The sequence below is a fragment of the Amphiura filiformis genome, chromosome 1 (genome assembly GCF_039555335.1).
Source record: "Amphiura filiformis chromosome 1, Afil_fr2py, whole genome shotgun sequence".
Classification (NCBI taxonomy): Eukaryota; Metazoa; Echinodermata; class Ophiuroidea; order Amphilepidida; family Amphiuridae; genus Amphiura; species Amphiura filiformis.
The window spans coordinates 84653951-84670473 of record NC_092628.1 but is presented as its reverse complement, the minus strand read 5'-3'; the positions used below and the strand labels follow the sequence as shown (position 1 = coordinate 84670473).

At 38.4% G+C, this 16523-nt stretch overlaps 1 protein-coding gene across 1 annotated transcript; it reads right to left on the bottom strand.

Annotated features, from left to right (window-relative positions):
• Window positions 1–1861: 1861 nt before the first annotated feature.
• LOC140163709 (acetylcholinesterase-like) lies at window positions 1862–15326 on the bottom strand. The gene is made up of 7 exons (XM_072187027.1): window positions 15137–15326; window positions 11558–11635; window positions 8984–9102; window positions 5383–5550; window positions 4012–4619; window positions 2917–3104; window positions 1862–1980 (listed from the first exon to the last, which is right to left on the bottom strand). Exons 1-7 carry the CDS (start codon window positions 15276–15278, stop codon window positions 1862–1864), a joined length of 1422 nt encoding a protein of 473 aa, XP_072043128.1. The 5' UTR covers window positions 15279–15326.
• Window positions 15327–16523: the final 1197 nt, after the last annotated feature.

The window sequence follows — 16523 nt, the reverse complement described above, 5'->3', positions numbered from 1 at the left end:
TGATCATGGTATCGTGCCCTATAGAGATCTGTTTAGAGATAAGTTGCATTTGTTTGATCCATAATGATAATATTTTGCAGATAAAATTAAAGAAATCCACAACTATTTTCCTATACCCGCTATCGCCCGAAGTTTCTAATGGATGATAAGTATTCACGCGAAATTATATGGGCTTGCATTTATTAAAAACCTCGGTCGAGTTTTCCAAAGTGTTCAACCCCACCCCCACCCCCAAAAAAAAACCCCCACCCAAACAAACATAAATAGATAACGGATAGTTAATGAAATGAAGAAGTAAGTGAAATTTAGCAACGTGACCAGGTTTATTTTCCCGAAGTGTATTCTATTCATAAATCGTAATGCAGGAATCGTGTAAATCGCATAAATTACACATTTATCAATTGAAATGTGAGTGATACTTTCCGTATAAAAATGACATTGCGATTTCACATTTTGGACACCAATGTGGTATAAATCGCACTGGTGACGTTGAAATATTTTTCCTCGAAAAAGTCTCATTTTGAAAGTAAAGTCATGATATATGGATGTAATGGTCTTAATCTACCAAAATATACGTTTTTTGGCAACCATAATATTTGGGAAGCACTGAAATACAATTTATTTTAAGCAATATGTTAGCCTTGGTTTTTAGTCAAAATCAAAAGCATGCTGTATAATTCAGTTTGAAGTAGGCATTAAATCCGCCTGTGAAGCGGTTTCCGGCAAAAGTTTATCACGCCTATAGTCCCAACTTTGCATACAAATTGTGCAAAATCGGTGCAATATTAACAATTTTAGTGTTGAAAATCGTGTTTTACTAGAACTTGTGAATATGATCTCTACTAATTTGAAAAGAAAACGCACAAATTTGAGTGATGTTTAAGATGCTGAGCGCATGAACACACTTGGTCAAAACGCGGTTAGCAGTCGGACGTAAACACGGGAAAATCGGGCCTTTTTATATAGCGCTAATTTTCTCAAAAAGTAGACTGAAAATGTGGTGTCATTTTCAGATATGTTATGCAGAATTTTGTTCTGATTAAGATGATATCAAATATATATTTTAAAACTAGAGGTAACTCGACTTATGGCCTAAAACGTGACCCCTATTTTGCACGTAAAGTCTATAGAAGGCTATTTTGTGTTATGTACCCTTGAACGCCGTATAAACGCACGGTCCACCGAGCGGTCCACGCAGCGCGCATGTAACATCGCAATCTCTCTATGATATATTATTCACTTACATGGTATTTAAAGCGTACATGCAGCAGGAATATTATAAAGGAGTATCAATCCCGGTATCAGTAATCTGTTAAAAGTTACATTGTAGTAGAAACTTACGGAATGTTCGTGTATGTATCTATCTCATCAAAGTGAAATTCCTGGACTACCCACAATGCAAAGGGGGCAAATATAGGAACTAATGCACGCTGTTTTTAAGGGGTTTTTTTTAACCCTTTTGTTTCCATGTTCCTTTCCGTAATTAGATAATTAATAGTATGTAAATGTGCACCTAATGTTTATTTGCGGTTCTTTTTGCCTTTTTAAAAAACAAAATCGCCCTAAATATTTTGACATTGATCATAAACATGATAAAGTTTTTTACAACAATCCGTTCTGGAGTTAAAAGCTAAAAACGAAATAAAGATTTTATATTTAGGATTTTGCTCAGACTATCATGGAAATGTTGGGCAATCTGGCATACTAACTGTAAATTGTAAAATGTCAGTAGCAGCGGAAAAAAAGTAATTACCAATCGAATTTTGAATGAATGTAATAATAATTTGATTGATTCAGTTAAACATTGACTCTTGTGTTCAATGAGAGGAGCAACAATTTAAAAAAAAAAAGTGTATTTCCGTCACGGGTGTTGTTTTTCTGTTGTTCCCTCTATCTCATGTTCATCACAGGAAGTCTCATCTGCTCCGCACGTTGTCTCTCTTGACCAACGACGCTCACTTTTGCATCTTTTGAGATCATCTGGAAATAAAATAATCTGTTTAGATTTGCAGACTCATACGTGGTGGTATATAATAACGAGAGTGATTTAAAATTAGACTTCAACAGCACTACGCTTTATACTAACGTGGCGTTGGATGCTACCTGCCTACGGTGCCATATGAGACGCCGTCTCTATGCGATATGCAATGCAATAGGTCCTACAAATGCAATAAAGGTGGTGAATTTTCATATTGAAACGCATCGTCGCTGTTTTGGCATACTGTCGTATAACGAAAAAATGCAATTTTGAGAAAATCGCATTTAAAGTTTTTCCAATTTTTGAAGACCCACTGGAGAGGGCAAAAGTAAAATATGTTTATTATTATCAAAGAATATAATCAATAATATATTTGTCTTTGTTCTCAACATAATACAAACTTTTTATTCATTCACTAATTAGAAGTAATTAATCTGCAAACTTATACGGCAGCATGCCAAAATATGCACAATTTGACAACCTATGTATTAATAATTATGATACGCCGTGTGATACGACAGTATGCCAAAACAATAGGCAACTGTAGTTACACGGTGGCCTATGGCGACGTATCATGATACGACTATGATACGACTGTATGCCAAAACACAGAATGAAGATTTAGGGGGGGGGGGTGTTACATAAAAACCATGTCGTATCATACTAATTAGTGCCATATCTCATTAACTAATTTACATTTAAGTCTCAAAACTTTGTGAATATATAGAGTTTCAGTCATAGATTTTGAAAGTTTATATAACTCATTTTGCCCAAAAATCGTCATACGACAGTATGCCAAAACAACGACGATGGATTATTGCTAGGATTATTTGGTGTATGAACATGCTGACGTGTTCGCAAGCCCCATGTTCACATCCCGCCACTTGGGTGCGAGGCACAAGAAGGTTAATTAAATACGCTCTGTATAATAAGCTCACCTATCAAAATATTGAGTCTGGGAATGACATCATTCCAGAGTGCACACTCCTTTGCTTTTAGAGCATTCCCATTGCGCATGCTTAGAGACAAGTCCTTAAAAGCCGGCTCTTCAATGGTAAACTGTGGCCATTGAGTACGTTTGTCACGAGATGTTAGTTCGTCATCTACAGATGCCAAGTTTGGATTGCTGAAAACAAGAAACAGCACAAGCGTCTGAATATTTGGAGAATATTGGAATGTAAACCTCAGTCGGGTAGAGTTTTTGTGGGTTTAACCCTTCTAAGTTAACAGAAAAATACTTGCATAGTGCACACCTTAAAGATCTATCTGTCCTCTTAAAATATCAAAGGACATACCAGATATCCCAGTGGGCACAGGTTAGGATTTCGACGTTGAATCAACGTTGATACAACGAAGTTGCAACCTAACCTGATTTCAACCTGATTTCAACCAACTTTCAATGCAAAAATTAAGGTGGTTGAAATCAGGTTTGCAACTACGTGATTTCAACCTGATTTCGACGTTCGGATGTCGAAATTTCAACCTGATTTCAACGTGATTTCAACATCAGGTGTGCCAACTGGGAGATATTTTCTGTACAAAATATTTTGCTCAACTGCACAACCAAAGACTGACGGTTTCAGTCGAAACGTCGTCGGTTCGTCCGTCAAAAAATAGGTATGTCATGTTGACCAGATTTATATTAAATTTCAACATACCCAGATGAATGAAAGTCTACACCGTTTGCGCAACCAAGAGATAAATAGTTATATTATAGGCCGATTTGATCACATTACAATAATGCCTATATTGCATAAATCATAATTATCTATATTGCATGAAACATGTAAGTAACAGGCTCTGAAGAATGTAAATAGCGGTGTACAATGCCGAGTTTCGTTCTCGTGATAAGAAAAGAAAAGTGCTGACGAACGTACTTTTATTCTAGCTTCATTTTGATGTCCGATATTATCTTTATCATGTCATGTTTTCACGCTTGCAATAACATCTGGCACATACCACTTCCCTGCACATACAATGAAAATAGGTTTATCAGTTTAATGACTTTATATCAGTGAAAGAATTCAACTAACCCAGATTTGGCGAAATTTGACCAATACCGAATAACTTTGACCGTCATATCAACCTCTTCTTCTGTCAATCTTATATCGCTGCCTTTGTTGAAATGAGCCCCAAAAGTAAAAAGCAAATCCGAACAATGTATAGCACCTTCCCATGTTGTGTTAAAAAACGTCATGGACGAGACGTGATTAAGGCGATATCTGTAAACTTGACGACCAGCCTTTGCCAGTGCTTCTGTTACCATGTTACCGGAACATACAAAGTGGACATCCGTTAGTATTTTGTTCAAATCGTCCAAATAGTTTCTGTCAGAATTATCAAAGCCACGATTATCTAAGTAAAAAGTCTTGACCACAGATTCGATGACGGAATCTGACATTGTTATGTCTTTGAGATAACTGTGGAAAGTTTCGGCATTGATGTGTGGCCTTTGCTGGGAGAAGAAGCTTATCAAGGGGAAAAACATGCCATCATCTGCTGTCTCGCCGACTATGGCATTGATGTTATCATGGACCAAGCCTTTGGTAAGAAGCTCAGCCGGGTGATCAAGCAAAAAATGACCGTCAATAGTAGGGCCGAAAAATAACATGTCATCGTCGTTTTCCACGCGATCGCCAAGCTAATAAAGAGAAAGATATTTTATTTAACATTACTGATCAATATGCTGTTAATATCTTGGATATAAGTTGGATCAAAGTATTAAAAGTAAATCTTGATTGGATGATACACAAATATTAACCATCTATGAGTATGATGGTTGCAATGTTAGTCACGAAGAGCAAGATGAAGTGGAATAAATACATCTTTAACCAAGTGATTACAGTTAGTATCTGTTTGAATTGTTTTATATCACCATGATCAAGAATATTTCAGATTTACAACACGACACTTCTATCGCGGCTTAATTTGTTTCATCACAATTTACACATAACTTAATCAGCGAGGTCATGAGGCGCAGTCTCTTTCCTGCACGTAAAGGACACGCATAGTGTGTCTGATTAAGGTGGTTTGTTACGTATGTGGCATTAGCCTCTTTGTGATAATAAAAACTTTCGGCGGTGGTTGATGATAAAAATATCAAATACGCCTATTATGCTTAAATTCTAAAGTGACCATAAGTATGTCTATCATGGCAAACCTGAACGGTTCATTTAACCACCATTTAACGGGATGGAAGTAGTTTCTTGAGTCTATTATCAGACGTGACCGAGTGGCCCCTGGGAGTGGCCGTGCTCAAACAACCACCACGTGACTTCTGCTAATAAATATTATGGGGCCATCATGTGCCTGATCCTTTGCACACATTCAAGCGAAAGACAATCAACTCCATGACCGTTTGATGTTTGAGGACATGTTTGATAAAGCTACACCACAATACTCACCTGTGGCGTTACTTTTACAATGTCAATAGCCGGTATATCTTGTAGACATTGAATAAGTTCTTCGCTTGATGCTTGTTGACATCCCAGAAGAGATCCAATATAAGAAGCTTTCTTCTTGTATGAGCCAGGAGTCCTGTTATATGCCCACTTAGCTGCCGCCGTACCACTCTGTCGAGATACATTGACCAGAAAAGAAGACAAATAATTGTAGTTTATGAAATACTAATATTGCTGCACCAAATTGGAGTACATTTAAAATAGTTCACTATGCGCATAAATCAGAATCAATCAGTGGAGACACGGTGGAAGTTATATTTTTAATTGACAAACTCTGATAAATCTGACCAAATGTTGACTGCTATATCTGTGTTGTAATCAGCAACAACAACGTGGTATTTTAAGAATGGTATTTGGCGTATCAGCTAGACTTCCCCATAATCAACTTGCTTATTTTGCATACTCTGGCTATTACATTTATCACTGTTTATACATAGAACTCTGATTTGTATTAACTTGTGCAAGTAGTAATAGTTAAATACCACATACCGAGAATGGCATAGATGAGCTTCGACAACTACGGGAAATCGTAGCGTTCATCTAAAAGACTTCGACACTCATCAGGATATAGAGGCCAAAATCAAAGAGAATACAGATAAAGGCATGGACACACGCAAAGCACTGAAAATAGTGTTAGCTAAACATCCAACCTAAGTTTGCCGGTCTTTTCCAACATGCTGAAGAAAGCGATGATTAAAGCGCATTTGACTTGACGATATTATCTGGAAACTTCTAGTTAAAGTAAAAAAAGACAAATTTCACGCATCTTATGTTTCTCTTTTGTTACTATACTATGAAGAATTTTAAAAAGAAAAACCACGGTTTTTAAAGAAAAATGAAATCACTGTACAGTTGTTTCGCTTACATTTCTGCTCTTTTATATACCCATTCCTAAAATAAGATTGAGTTAAATGTTTTTTATTTATTTCATTATGCCTCCTGGTTCATCAATGCTTGCCGTCGCGGTCTGTCTTTGGCGAGGCGTCTTTCAAAGCGAGCCACTGATCCAAAGTCAAATTGATACCTTTATGACCGGGTAACCTATTTTGGGTGACGTCGCGTTTGTAGTAATCTGTAATGTTCACGTAGATTTTATCTCTGGAGATTTGAACCACGACCTGACGACCCTCAAGGTCCGAAATATGGATCTGTAGCATCTCTCGATTGGTCGATAGAGGTTTCTATTCCATAGCGCTTTCCCTCCTTCTCCAAGACCGAATGTCATTTCCTAAACCATCTCTTTTCTTTTCACCTTTACTATTGGTTTGACGATCCGAATGTTCAGCGGCCAATTTACCCAGCTGGTCGTTGTAATAAGATGAGTCGTCGTCATTATCGTTCAATTCCCCGAAGACGTGACTTTCTTTCCACTTGTCGTTTCACAAGCTACATCTTCACCGTAGACAGATTTATCGTTCCTATCCATATTTCCTGACATGTTCATCGACCCACTAATACCCACTAATCAAGAAACAAATATTCTACACCAAACACGAAAACAATATTCTACACAATTTAAGATTTCGCGAGAACGTCGAAAAAGACTAAGACCTCGCAAACTTCGAAAAAGACTTTAGGTATCGGGAACGTCGAAAAAGACTTTAGGTATCGGGAACGTCTGAAAAGATTTAAAGTATCGGGAATGTCTCTAAAGGTCCAAAGTATCGGAAACGTCTCTATAGACCTAAGGTATCGACAACGTCTCGAAAAGCCCAAGGTATCGGGAACGTCTCTAAAGGCCCTATTACTACTTGTACACAATTTATTGATTGTACACATCTGATGTTTTCAGTCACCGTACTAACTCTGTTTGCTACCTGCCCAAGTAATTTTTGACTCTGGGTTTCGCGATCAATAAACTGGTAGATCCCAATTGTTCAATAAATGAGCGTCACAATAATAAATATGTTGCATTCGATAATATAACGTATACCTTATTTTTTACTGTCACTAATTATTTAAACCTTTTTCATGACCATTTATTGAATTATGATAAGCATCTGTAAAATTTCGTATTCAACTGAATGCGTTCATCATGATTAATAACATATTTTTGTATTTATCAAAAATCGAGCAACTATAATTCGTATGATGTGTCGTCATTATTTACATGTGTACCACTCAAGGAAGCGGTAGACGTCGTACGCGATTGTTTGGAGAAGGATAACACCTGGAAGGATAGACCGGAACTTAGTGTATCGCAAGTGTGCGGATTATTGGAACTGTGTTTGAACACTACTTATTTCATCTATAATGGCAAATTTTATAGACAGCGCCATGGTTGCGCGATGGGTTCACCTGTGTCACCGATCGTGGTTAATTTGTTCATGGAACAGTTTGAACGCACAGCTCTAGATTCGTTTACTGGCACGCCACCATCGCACTGGTTTCGCTACGTCGAAGACACCTAGGTGAAGCTAAGGAAAGATCAGCTTACCCCCTTCTTTGAACATACCCTCGTGTGAACGAGCACATCAAGTTTACCCAAAAACCTATCAAAGAAGGAAAACTTGTCTTCCTGGACTGTTCGGTTCATGTTGTAAACGACGGTAAAATTTCAACATCTGTATACCGCAAATCCACGCATACACCCCTTTGTACACAAGCTGGGAGTTATTCGCACATTGTTTCACAGAGCGGACACCATCTCTTCTAATGAGACCCTAAAGGAAGAAGAACACGATCATCTGAAATCAGCGTTGGGTGTGTGCGGGTATCACAAGTGGACTTTCCACAAAGCGCTTTCTGTCAACAAAGCTGCCAAAGAATCCAACACTCGTGACACGAGAAGCGACGATACACCGGTTGAACGAAAGAACATCACCATCCCCTACGTGTCTGAACTGTCTGGAAAACTCGTAGAATTTTTGGAAAACATCAAATCCCTGTCTCGTTCAAACCAACTAACACTATGAGACAGAAGTTGGTTCACCCCAAAGACAAGCCGCCTAAGGACAAACAAAGCAATTTAGTTTACGCAATACAATGCAAGGACGCTGACTGCCAGGACTTGTACAATGTACATAGGTGAAACCAAACATACATTAGCCAAACGCATGTACCAGCATAGACGTGCTAGTACTAGTTGCTGTGATTCAGCCGTGTTCACTCATTTGGACAGTGCACATCACACTTTTGACAACAAAGATGTTGTGATTTTAGACAGAGAAGCAATCTACGTTAAGAAAGAACAACTTTCACTTAACAGGGGAGACGGTCTGCGCCATAACTTGGCGGGGGCTTAAAATTCTGTCATCAAGAACATTCCTAAGAAGTTCGACTCAAGATCCACGACCTCTGGCGACACCACCTTGTCACAGGTCAACGACCTTTTGCCGCCAGATCATCAGACGGCCTGAAGATGCACCTTGGATAAGGTGCGATACTGTAGCCTCTCAAGTAAATGTGAGTCCAGTTGATTTTTATGTTCAATTTAATATGTAATGTAATGTAAAGGAAATTGGAATTTTCTCCGTACCTTTGTGTCCTATTGTGTCTTCGTATATTAAGTAGGAGTAAATGGATTCCCTAATGAATACGGTACCTGCATTATTGCTCCTAAAAAAAGTCCACGACTTAACGGAGACAGCGTCTGCAAACTAACACTAGAACCACCTGCACTCATTCCAAATATCGTCACTCGGTCTGGACTACCACCAAAATCTGGAAAAAATAGGATGTTATAATATCAGAAGGTTTACACTGCACGTTGAAATATCTTGATAAAAATGTTTTAATGTTGACGATTGCGTTATTAGAAAATTCCAGAATTTATGGCGAAATAGAGCGAGTCAAGGAGTAGAGCTGTTTGTACCCATATTTGTGAAAATCATGAAGAAAGAAATTACTACATGTATCAACCACGTTGCAGCTGTAATTATGTATCTTCCTTATTCCACAGGGGTTGATAATCCATGTACCATGATAATTGAATTAGGGGGACAAACATACAAATCTGTCCACGTTTTTAAAGACCAAGCCAAAAAGTTGTATTTTCGCGACCTGGTTTTATTTTACATATTTATATAATGCCCAAACAGAGCTAACAAACTACAGCAATAAAACATTGGCTGTATGATTTATGATTTAATCGTTGTGGTTATTTCCATTTATGTCTAATTTTGACACGTTTTCTTTAAAAAGCTTACAAATCACCAGACAAACATTAAAGTCCAATATCAGTATCCATGCTGCTATTTTACGTCAACACGGACGCGATGTCCTTAAAATCCTCCAAAAAGCGGTAAATATCAACACCAAAATTGCACGATGGACGAACCACCGTATTTTTAATATCAGATGGTCCATCACTCCCCGCAGCATAAAAGTGAAATCAGCAGTCACAGGAGTCAATTACGCTAATAAAATAATCCACAAAGCTGAGAAACAACTTTTGGATATTAGGATCAGAAATTGCTCGTTTACGATCTCGAAATTACAAGACGCAGAATTTACAATACCTCTTACTTCGTATACAAAGGACAATACTACAAACAAACCCATGGTGCGGCGATGGGTTCCCCAGTCTCCCCCATTGTAGCCAATCTGTACATGGAGCGTTTTGAGACCAAGGCTCTTGTTACGGCCACTCGCGCCCCGTCGAAATGGTTTCGTTATGTCAATGACACGTTCGTCCTCATCCATGAATATGACATTGATGGTTTTACAGCGCACATCAATAGTCTCGACAAGAACATTAAATTCACCAACGAACATGACACTAGACACTTGTATCCACGTTGAGGATGACGGTAGCACCAAAGTCACCATATACCGCAAACCAACGCACACTGACCAGTACTTGAACTTTGACTCGAACCACCATCTGGAGCATAAAAGGTCGGTGGTCAGAACGCTGATGGATAGAGAGTGGACAAATTGGTCACCACAGACGAGGACAAACAACAGGAAGCTAGCCACGTTAAATATGCACTCAAGGCAAACGGCTATACGACTTGGATATTCAAAACCCTCAAACCAAAGAAAAAGAAAGATCGCAAGGACTTTTTGAGAAGTTATCCTACATTTTCCGTGACCACGGGGTCAATGCTTACCACAAACCGGTCAATACCATCAGATCCTTTCTAGTTCATCCGAAGGACAAGACCCCCAACACCAACAAATGTGGTGTAATTTACAAAATCAGCTGCCCCGAATGTGAGAACACTTATGTTGGTGAGACAAGTAGAACTCTAGGCACCCGGGTCAAAGAACACACTAGAACCACCATCCCCCGAACAGCAGTCACAAAGCTGATCACAAAGCTTATCACAAACATGACATCAGAATGGACGATGTGGAAGTCATCGGCAGGGAGGATCGGTTCTGGAACAGAAAGATCAGGGAAGCCATAGAGATAAAGACACTAAAACCTACACTCAACAGGGACGCCGGATACGACCTGCCCACCATCTACAATGATCAGCTGACACTTGACCACCCATCGGGTGGTCAGGTGACCAGAGGATTGTAAACACTACGCTGAATGAACGCCGTGATGGTGTCGCAAGCTACGTCGCTACTAACCAAGACTCTGAAAATGTAACTCTTTAAGCGAATGTCAAGAATGATAGAGTCCAATATCAGTGTCACTGTCCATGCTGCTAAACATTAAAGTATTGTTAAAATTACTCTGTGTTAATATGCGGTGAGTTACATAACATACATAGAAGTGTATTACGAAGATTATATCTGTGGATACCCCGTTTCGTTCATGCCAGAGCTGGGTGTCAACCTAGTAATCCTGGGCACCACTCCATCTTGCTTTATGACATGTCCCTCAATGAAGCCCATAATATGATTTTATGATTGAAAAAAGATCATGCTTAACATCAAGTGGGTGAAACGTATTCCAAACATACTGACAATCTGACCAATGCTACCCGTCATTACAACTGCATTCCTGATTGGCTCAATATATGATATATAACCCTCTTTCGTACCAATCAAAATAGGTCTTAGATGACAAAATCGGCAAGCAGTGGCCAGGGGGTTAATTCACGCTGTCTTTGTCTTTAAACCTATGATGTGACAAACCTTGCGTTTGATAGCCCTTTTCGTGTTACACTTTGCCCCGATAGTCTGGAACAAAACTAGCACTCGTATCACGACAACTTACCTGCAATATTGTCCCGTACCCATTTCATTGCTTCTATTTGATCCAACATGCCTACGTTACCAGGGGCTGCACTGTCCTCTGAAGGAAACAAGATCATACAAGAAGGTTGTCACAAAAGAAAGGCATCTTTTAGTACAGTCCATAATATGCAGCGAGGATTGATTAAAATCCGACTAATAAGCTAGATGTTTTATTATAGCAGTGAAAGAACAATCCATTCTTTTGGGTTTTAAAAAAATCGCGCGTCGTTGGTCGTTGGAAAATAAAGTCAGCTTAAGTTTTGAACTACTTTTGACATGAATAAGTATAGTCGTGTCGAAAATTGTAGGTGTGGGATAACTTGAAGCGTTATTTGGGGGTTCGAACAGGTTCTGAGCGGGACCAGGGGCTATTTTAGGCGAAAAATTTAGAGGTGCAAACATATTTTGTGCCGGTTTGATTTTAGCCCCCATTGAAGGTGTGAAATTCGGTATTGTGGTCCAATGCACGCGAAACGCGCAAAATTGTGCAATTTTGCCCTATTTTTGGCCCAAAACACAGTATTTTTTGGACTAAAAGGGAAGATTCACAGGGCAAATATTGCTTTAATTTTTCTTTGATTAGGATGTTTAGGGGAAGTCCCCCCCGCTTCCGCTGCCTCTCATTTTGGTGACATGTGACATCACGTACTTCTTTTAGTCAGGCCAGCCACATTTGTGACCTCGCGTAGACTTATAGTTTTAGGCGGAATTGACGCGCTAATACGCCACTAACATTAGTTTACTGAGACAAATGCCCGCGTAGTGCGCGAAAATTTGTAATTTTAATGTTAAAACGAGCCAAATGTGGATAATTATTGTGGCCTAAAACCTGACCAAAGAAAGATGCACATTACAGCTTTTGGTTAATTTTGTCCTGGCATTTGGGGCCCGGGGGATGTCTACAATCCATTAACACAATGTGGTGAAGACTCATACCCTACAATTCATGGCGCGATTAGCGCTCGAAACTTCCCACATTATAATACTAAATTTTAATATGGCAATAATGAGGGCAAATTTTGCGCATTGACAAAATCTTTCATTTTTTAAATAATTATATATGGTCTTAAAAGGGGATTCCTCGAGCATAGGTTGAGGAAAGGCGCATTTGCCATTGTTAAGGGAGTATAATACCATGATTTTCATCAGTACCCTCTTCTTTTTTTTGTTGCAAATTTATGAAGTACATAAATATGTTCATCACCTCATGTCCTGATGTCCAATATCTTTACATAAAAAGTGCTTTTAAACCATTTTAGTAAATCATTTTGGCCCTATATATTTTTTGTTTACTGTATCCTAGTAACTCAGATGTGTGTTTCATAACAAACCATAATTCATTCTATTCAAGTAGACTGAATAGAATGCATTAAATCCTTTGTTATACTATCTATAGAAAATTTATTCAGCGATGCATGCTAAATAACACCAGTTTTGAATAAATTAAATAAACTCTTCCACAATGGATGCATAGTCAATTTAATACTATGTACCTTCTATAATGTGTTGTTAGGAAAAGAGATTTAAAAAGGCTATAGGTCATCATAGGTCAGGTTATAGGTCACTCGGTTCAGGTCAAATTTATAGGCATCCATTTTGAATACATGTGATAGTCTGTGATATCATAATTTTGATATTTTGTCTTTTGGATATAAATGGTGTGAGGTGGATATACTAAAATACCTTGGGATGTAAATGGTGAGTACAATTTAGATTGCCTAGTTGAGACGGATTGGACAAATAAATATAAAATAGTTACCAAAATCACAAAAGTGAAGCTTACAGAAAACTACCTAATATGGTGGTATAGGTGACAAGAAATACAATTTTTTTCAACATTGCTGTAGTGTGGTTGTGGTAATCTGTTACCTGGCTTAATTAAGTTTCAGTGAAATAATGTCGCAAGTTAAAGATACAAAATATAGCTCAACATTGAAAATAGAAGCATTTTAACCAGTTCGTTTTTTGATAGGTGTGGAGCACCAAGTTGATGAAGTCATAAAAGAAATCAGGAACCACATATCAACATTATTTCCCTAATGTGTTAGCAACACATATCCAAAATTTTAACGAAATCCAAAATAAAGTGAATTTAAAACATCAGTGATGTACCACCTTTTGGCTTCTACCTTTAAAAGCATGTAAGCTACATTGATACCGATGCCACCAATAGAACGAGAAGATTGCCCCTTCATTTTCCATACAACTTTGTCCAATTTTTTCCCATTTCTTCACAAAATGCAAAAAAATGCAATGGGTGTAGTACCCCCTTAAGCATGTTTTTCACAACAAGTTTTCCATAATAATGGTGAATGTTTGTCATAAATGGGCCCAAAAGAAGAGGTCCAGATCCACTGTACTGTATGTTTGATCGATTTTGACCCGATATTGAGCCGGAGGTGTTATCAATTTGCCTCATTCCAGGCTGCGTCCTTGCTTTTTGACTTTCGTCGGGCCATCGAGCCAAGGGGAGCACAATAATATTTCCAAGTCGACCCAATGACCTGCTTCATGGACTAAAATTACTTTACCGGGACAAATGCGCGCAAACCACGCGCAAATGGTAAATTTTGACACTAAAGGGAGCGCACAATACTAAATAATCGCCACATTGAAATACACGTAAAAAGACCAATTTTTGCTCCCCATTTTGAAACCTTTTAGGCAATATCTCCAATATTTGATAATAACCAGTCGATTACAAATCGATGAAAGTTTTACATTATGTTGCAAAGTGCATGGGTATTCTTTCATCTCGTTTTCCCGCTACGAGCCCGTAAACAAAACCCTCACTGTTTTTGGCTTGAACTCAAGGCTGGAAACCTGTTTCTGCCCATTTTTTAATTCGCGGACCGATTTTCTCGATAATTGTACAAATGCGACTTTGGCAATGGCGATTCAAATTTATGCGTAGGCTTTACACTTTTTTAAGCAATAACACGACACTCTCTCTGGTTATTAGTCCAAAGAGCAGCCCAAAATACCTTAAAACCGTTTTTGTATTTTACGGGTTACACGAATGGCGCGTTAAGTTAGCGGTGTGCTCTTTAAAAATTTGGAAAGTTGTCATGATTCTGGCCACAAACCGGAACATAATAAGATGCTGAAGCATTAACATGGAGAGGGAAGGACGAGCATAATTTGAGCCGATTCTACGAGGCGAAGCAGTGTGCGCAAAGCGTGCAAAATTTAGCAAATTTACTTTATTTTGGCCCAAAACGCAGTTTTGAATCTTAATGGTGCATATATATTTTAAGCACGGATTTGGAATTCTCACTGCACGGATTTTTAATCTCACTGCACGAACGTGCCAGGAGGCACGTTAAAATAGCCCCTGAGCGGGACGCACTTGAGGTGTCGGACCCCGAACATAATTCGAGGTGTCGAACTACTAATAAAACTAGGGATGTCGGGTAACACAAGTAACTTGATCGAGCCATCTTCTTTGCAAGCTAAAAACCATGTTGAAATACTAACTAAAACAGGCAGAAAACCAATCAAAAACAGAATGAATGACAGACAAGGTAGCAGACAAAGAAAAGGAACAACCTCTCCTTACCTGTAGACAGGAATCCAAACGCCCCTAGTCTGTAGTTTACGGTGACTACTATGACGTCACCGATGGCGACCAATGGAGATGGGTGTACTGCTTCTACAAGACCGGCTCCGACAAAATAACCACCACCATGAATCCATATCATTACAGCAGCATTTATCGGCTGTCAAAAATATCATGTTCGTATTTTGTATTATTATATTACCTCTCTCTTTTTACAAACTTCCATGATCTTCTTTATCATTGGTGCGTCCCTAATTGGATACTTTATATGTTTCCATTTACTTTTATTTTCTTTGCAGCAAATTTGCAGCAATCTGTCATTATTAATAATGTTATCTAATTGATGGAAATATAAATTTTATTTATAATGGATAGGTCTCTTGTCTGAATTCAATTAAAATAATGTAGTAACAGATTGTGTTACGTGATTGTGATAAAAACATATGTGACCCGGCAGCACAAATGAACCGTAAATTCCCTAAATTGTATTCTGAGTTACGGTGTAAAATGTCAACGAAGGTCATATTCATCGGTAACTTAAGCTGGCCCGACATCCATCTCATTTCGATAGTCAAAAACTAATCAATAATCCTATTGTTGAAGTGGATAATAAGCTTCTACCTTAGATGGCTATAGAACTTTTAATAGCTCTGGTCTTTGTTTGCTTATATTGCTAAATCCTGTTAAAGTGGTGGGTTACCAGGCATTGTATTTTGTACAGGTATGCATAACCAACAATTAACAATGAGAGAACTTTCTTAAACCTCGTTGACTTGGGGATGATTTGAAATGACCGCCAATTATGACTGTTTGATATTTATTGCCAACAATGTGGAAAAAGAGACACATGTAAAAACGTAAAAAGCTATAATTTTGTTGAAGGAGCAAAGTTTAACAAACCATAACCCCGCTTCTGGATATCGTTTGAAGTCAAATGATATACCATTTTTAAGCTTATGGTGTTTATTTTTTAAACACGAAATAAAACAGAATTGACCGGGGGAGGAATTTACGGCTCATTCGCCGTGGACGGTCACATATGCACTATGTCAAATTTAATCGAGACTGGTATACATTTAGACCTACCTTAGGTTTAGGAACAAATACGTCCAAAAAAAGACAATCTTCGTCAAAAGGACCACCATAAACTAAACGTAATGAATTCTCTTCTGGTTGTTGGCATCTATTACCCACTGCTGTTGCTTGTAATTCGCCACTCCATGTTTTCGGTATTGGAGGTTTGAAACGCAAAGACCCTACTGGTGGCTCAGCATACGGTATACCCAGGAAGGCATCGATTGATGTTTTCAGTTGCAACTCCGGTGCCTCAAATGACATTTTTGTACCTATTATAGTGCCTTGTCTAGTGGACACTACAGGGTTCGAA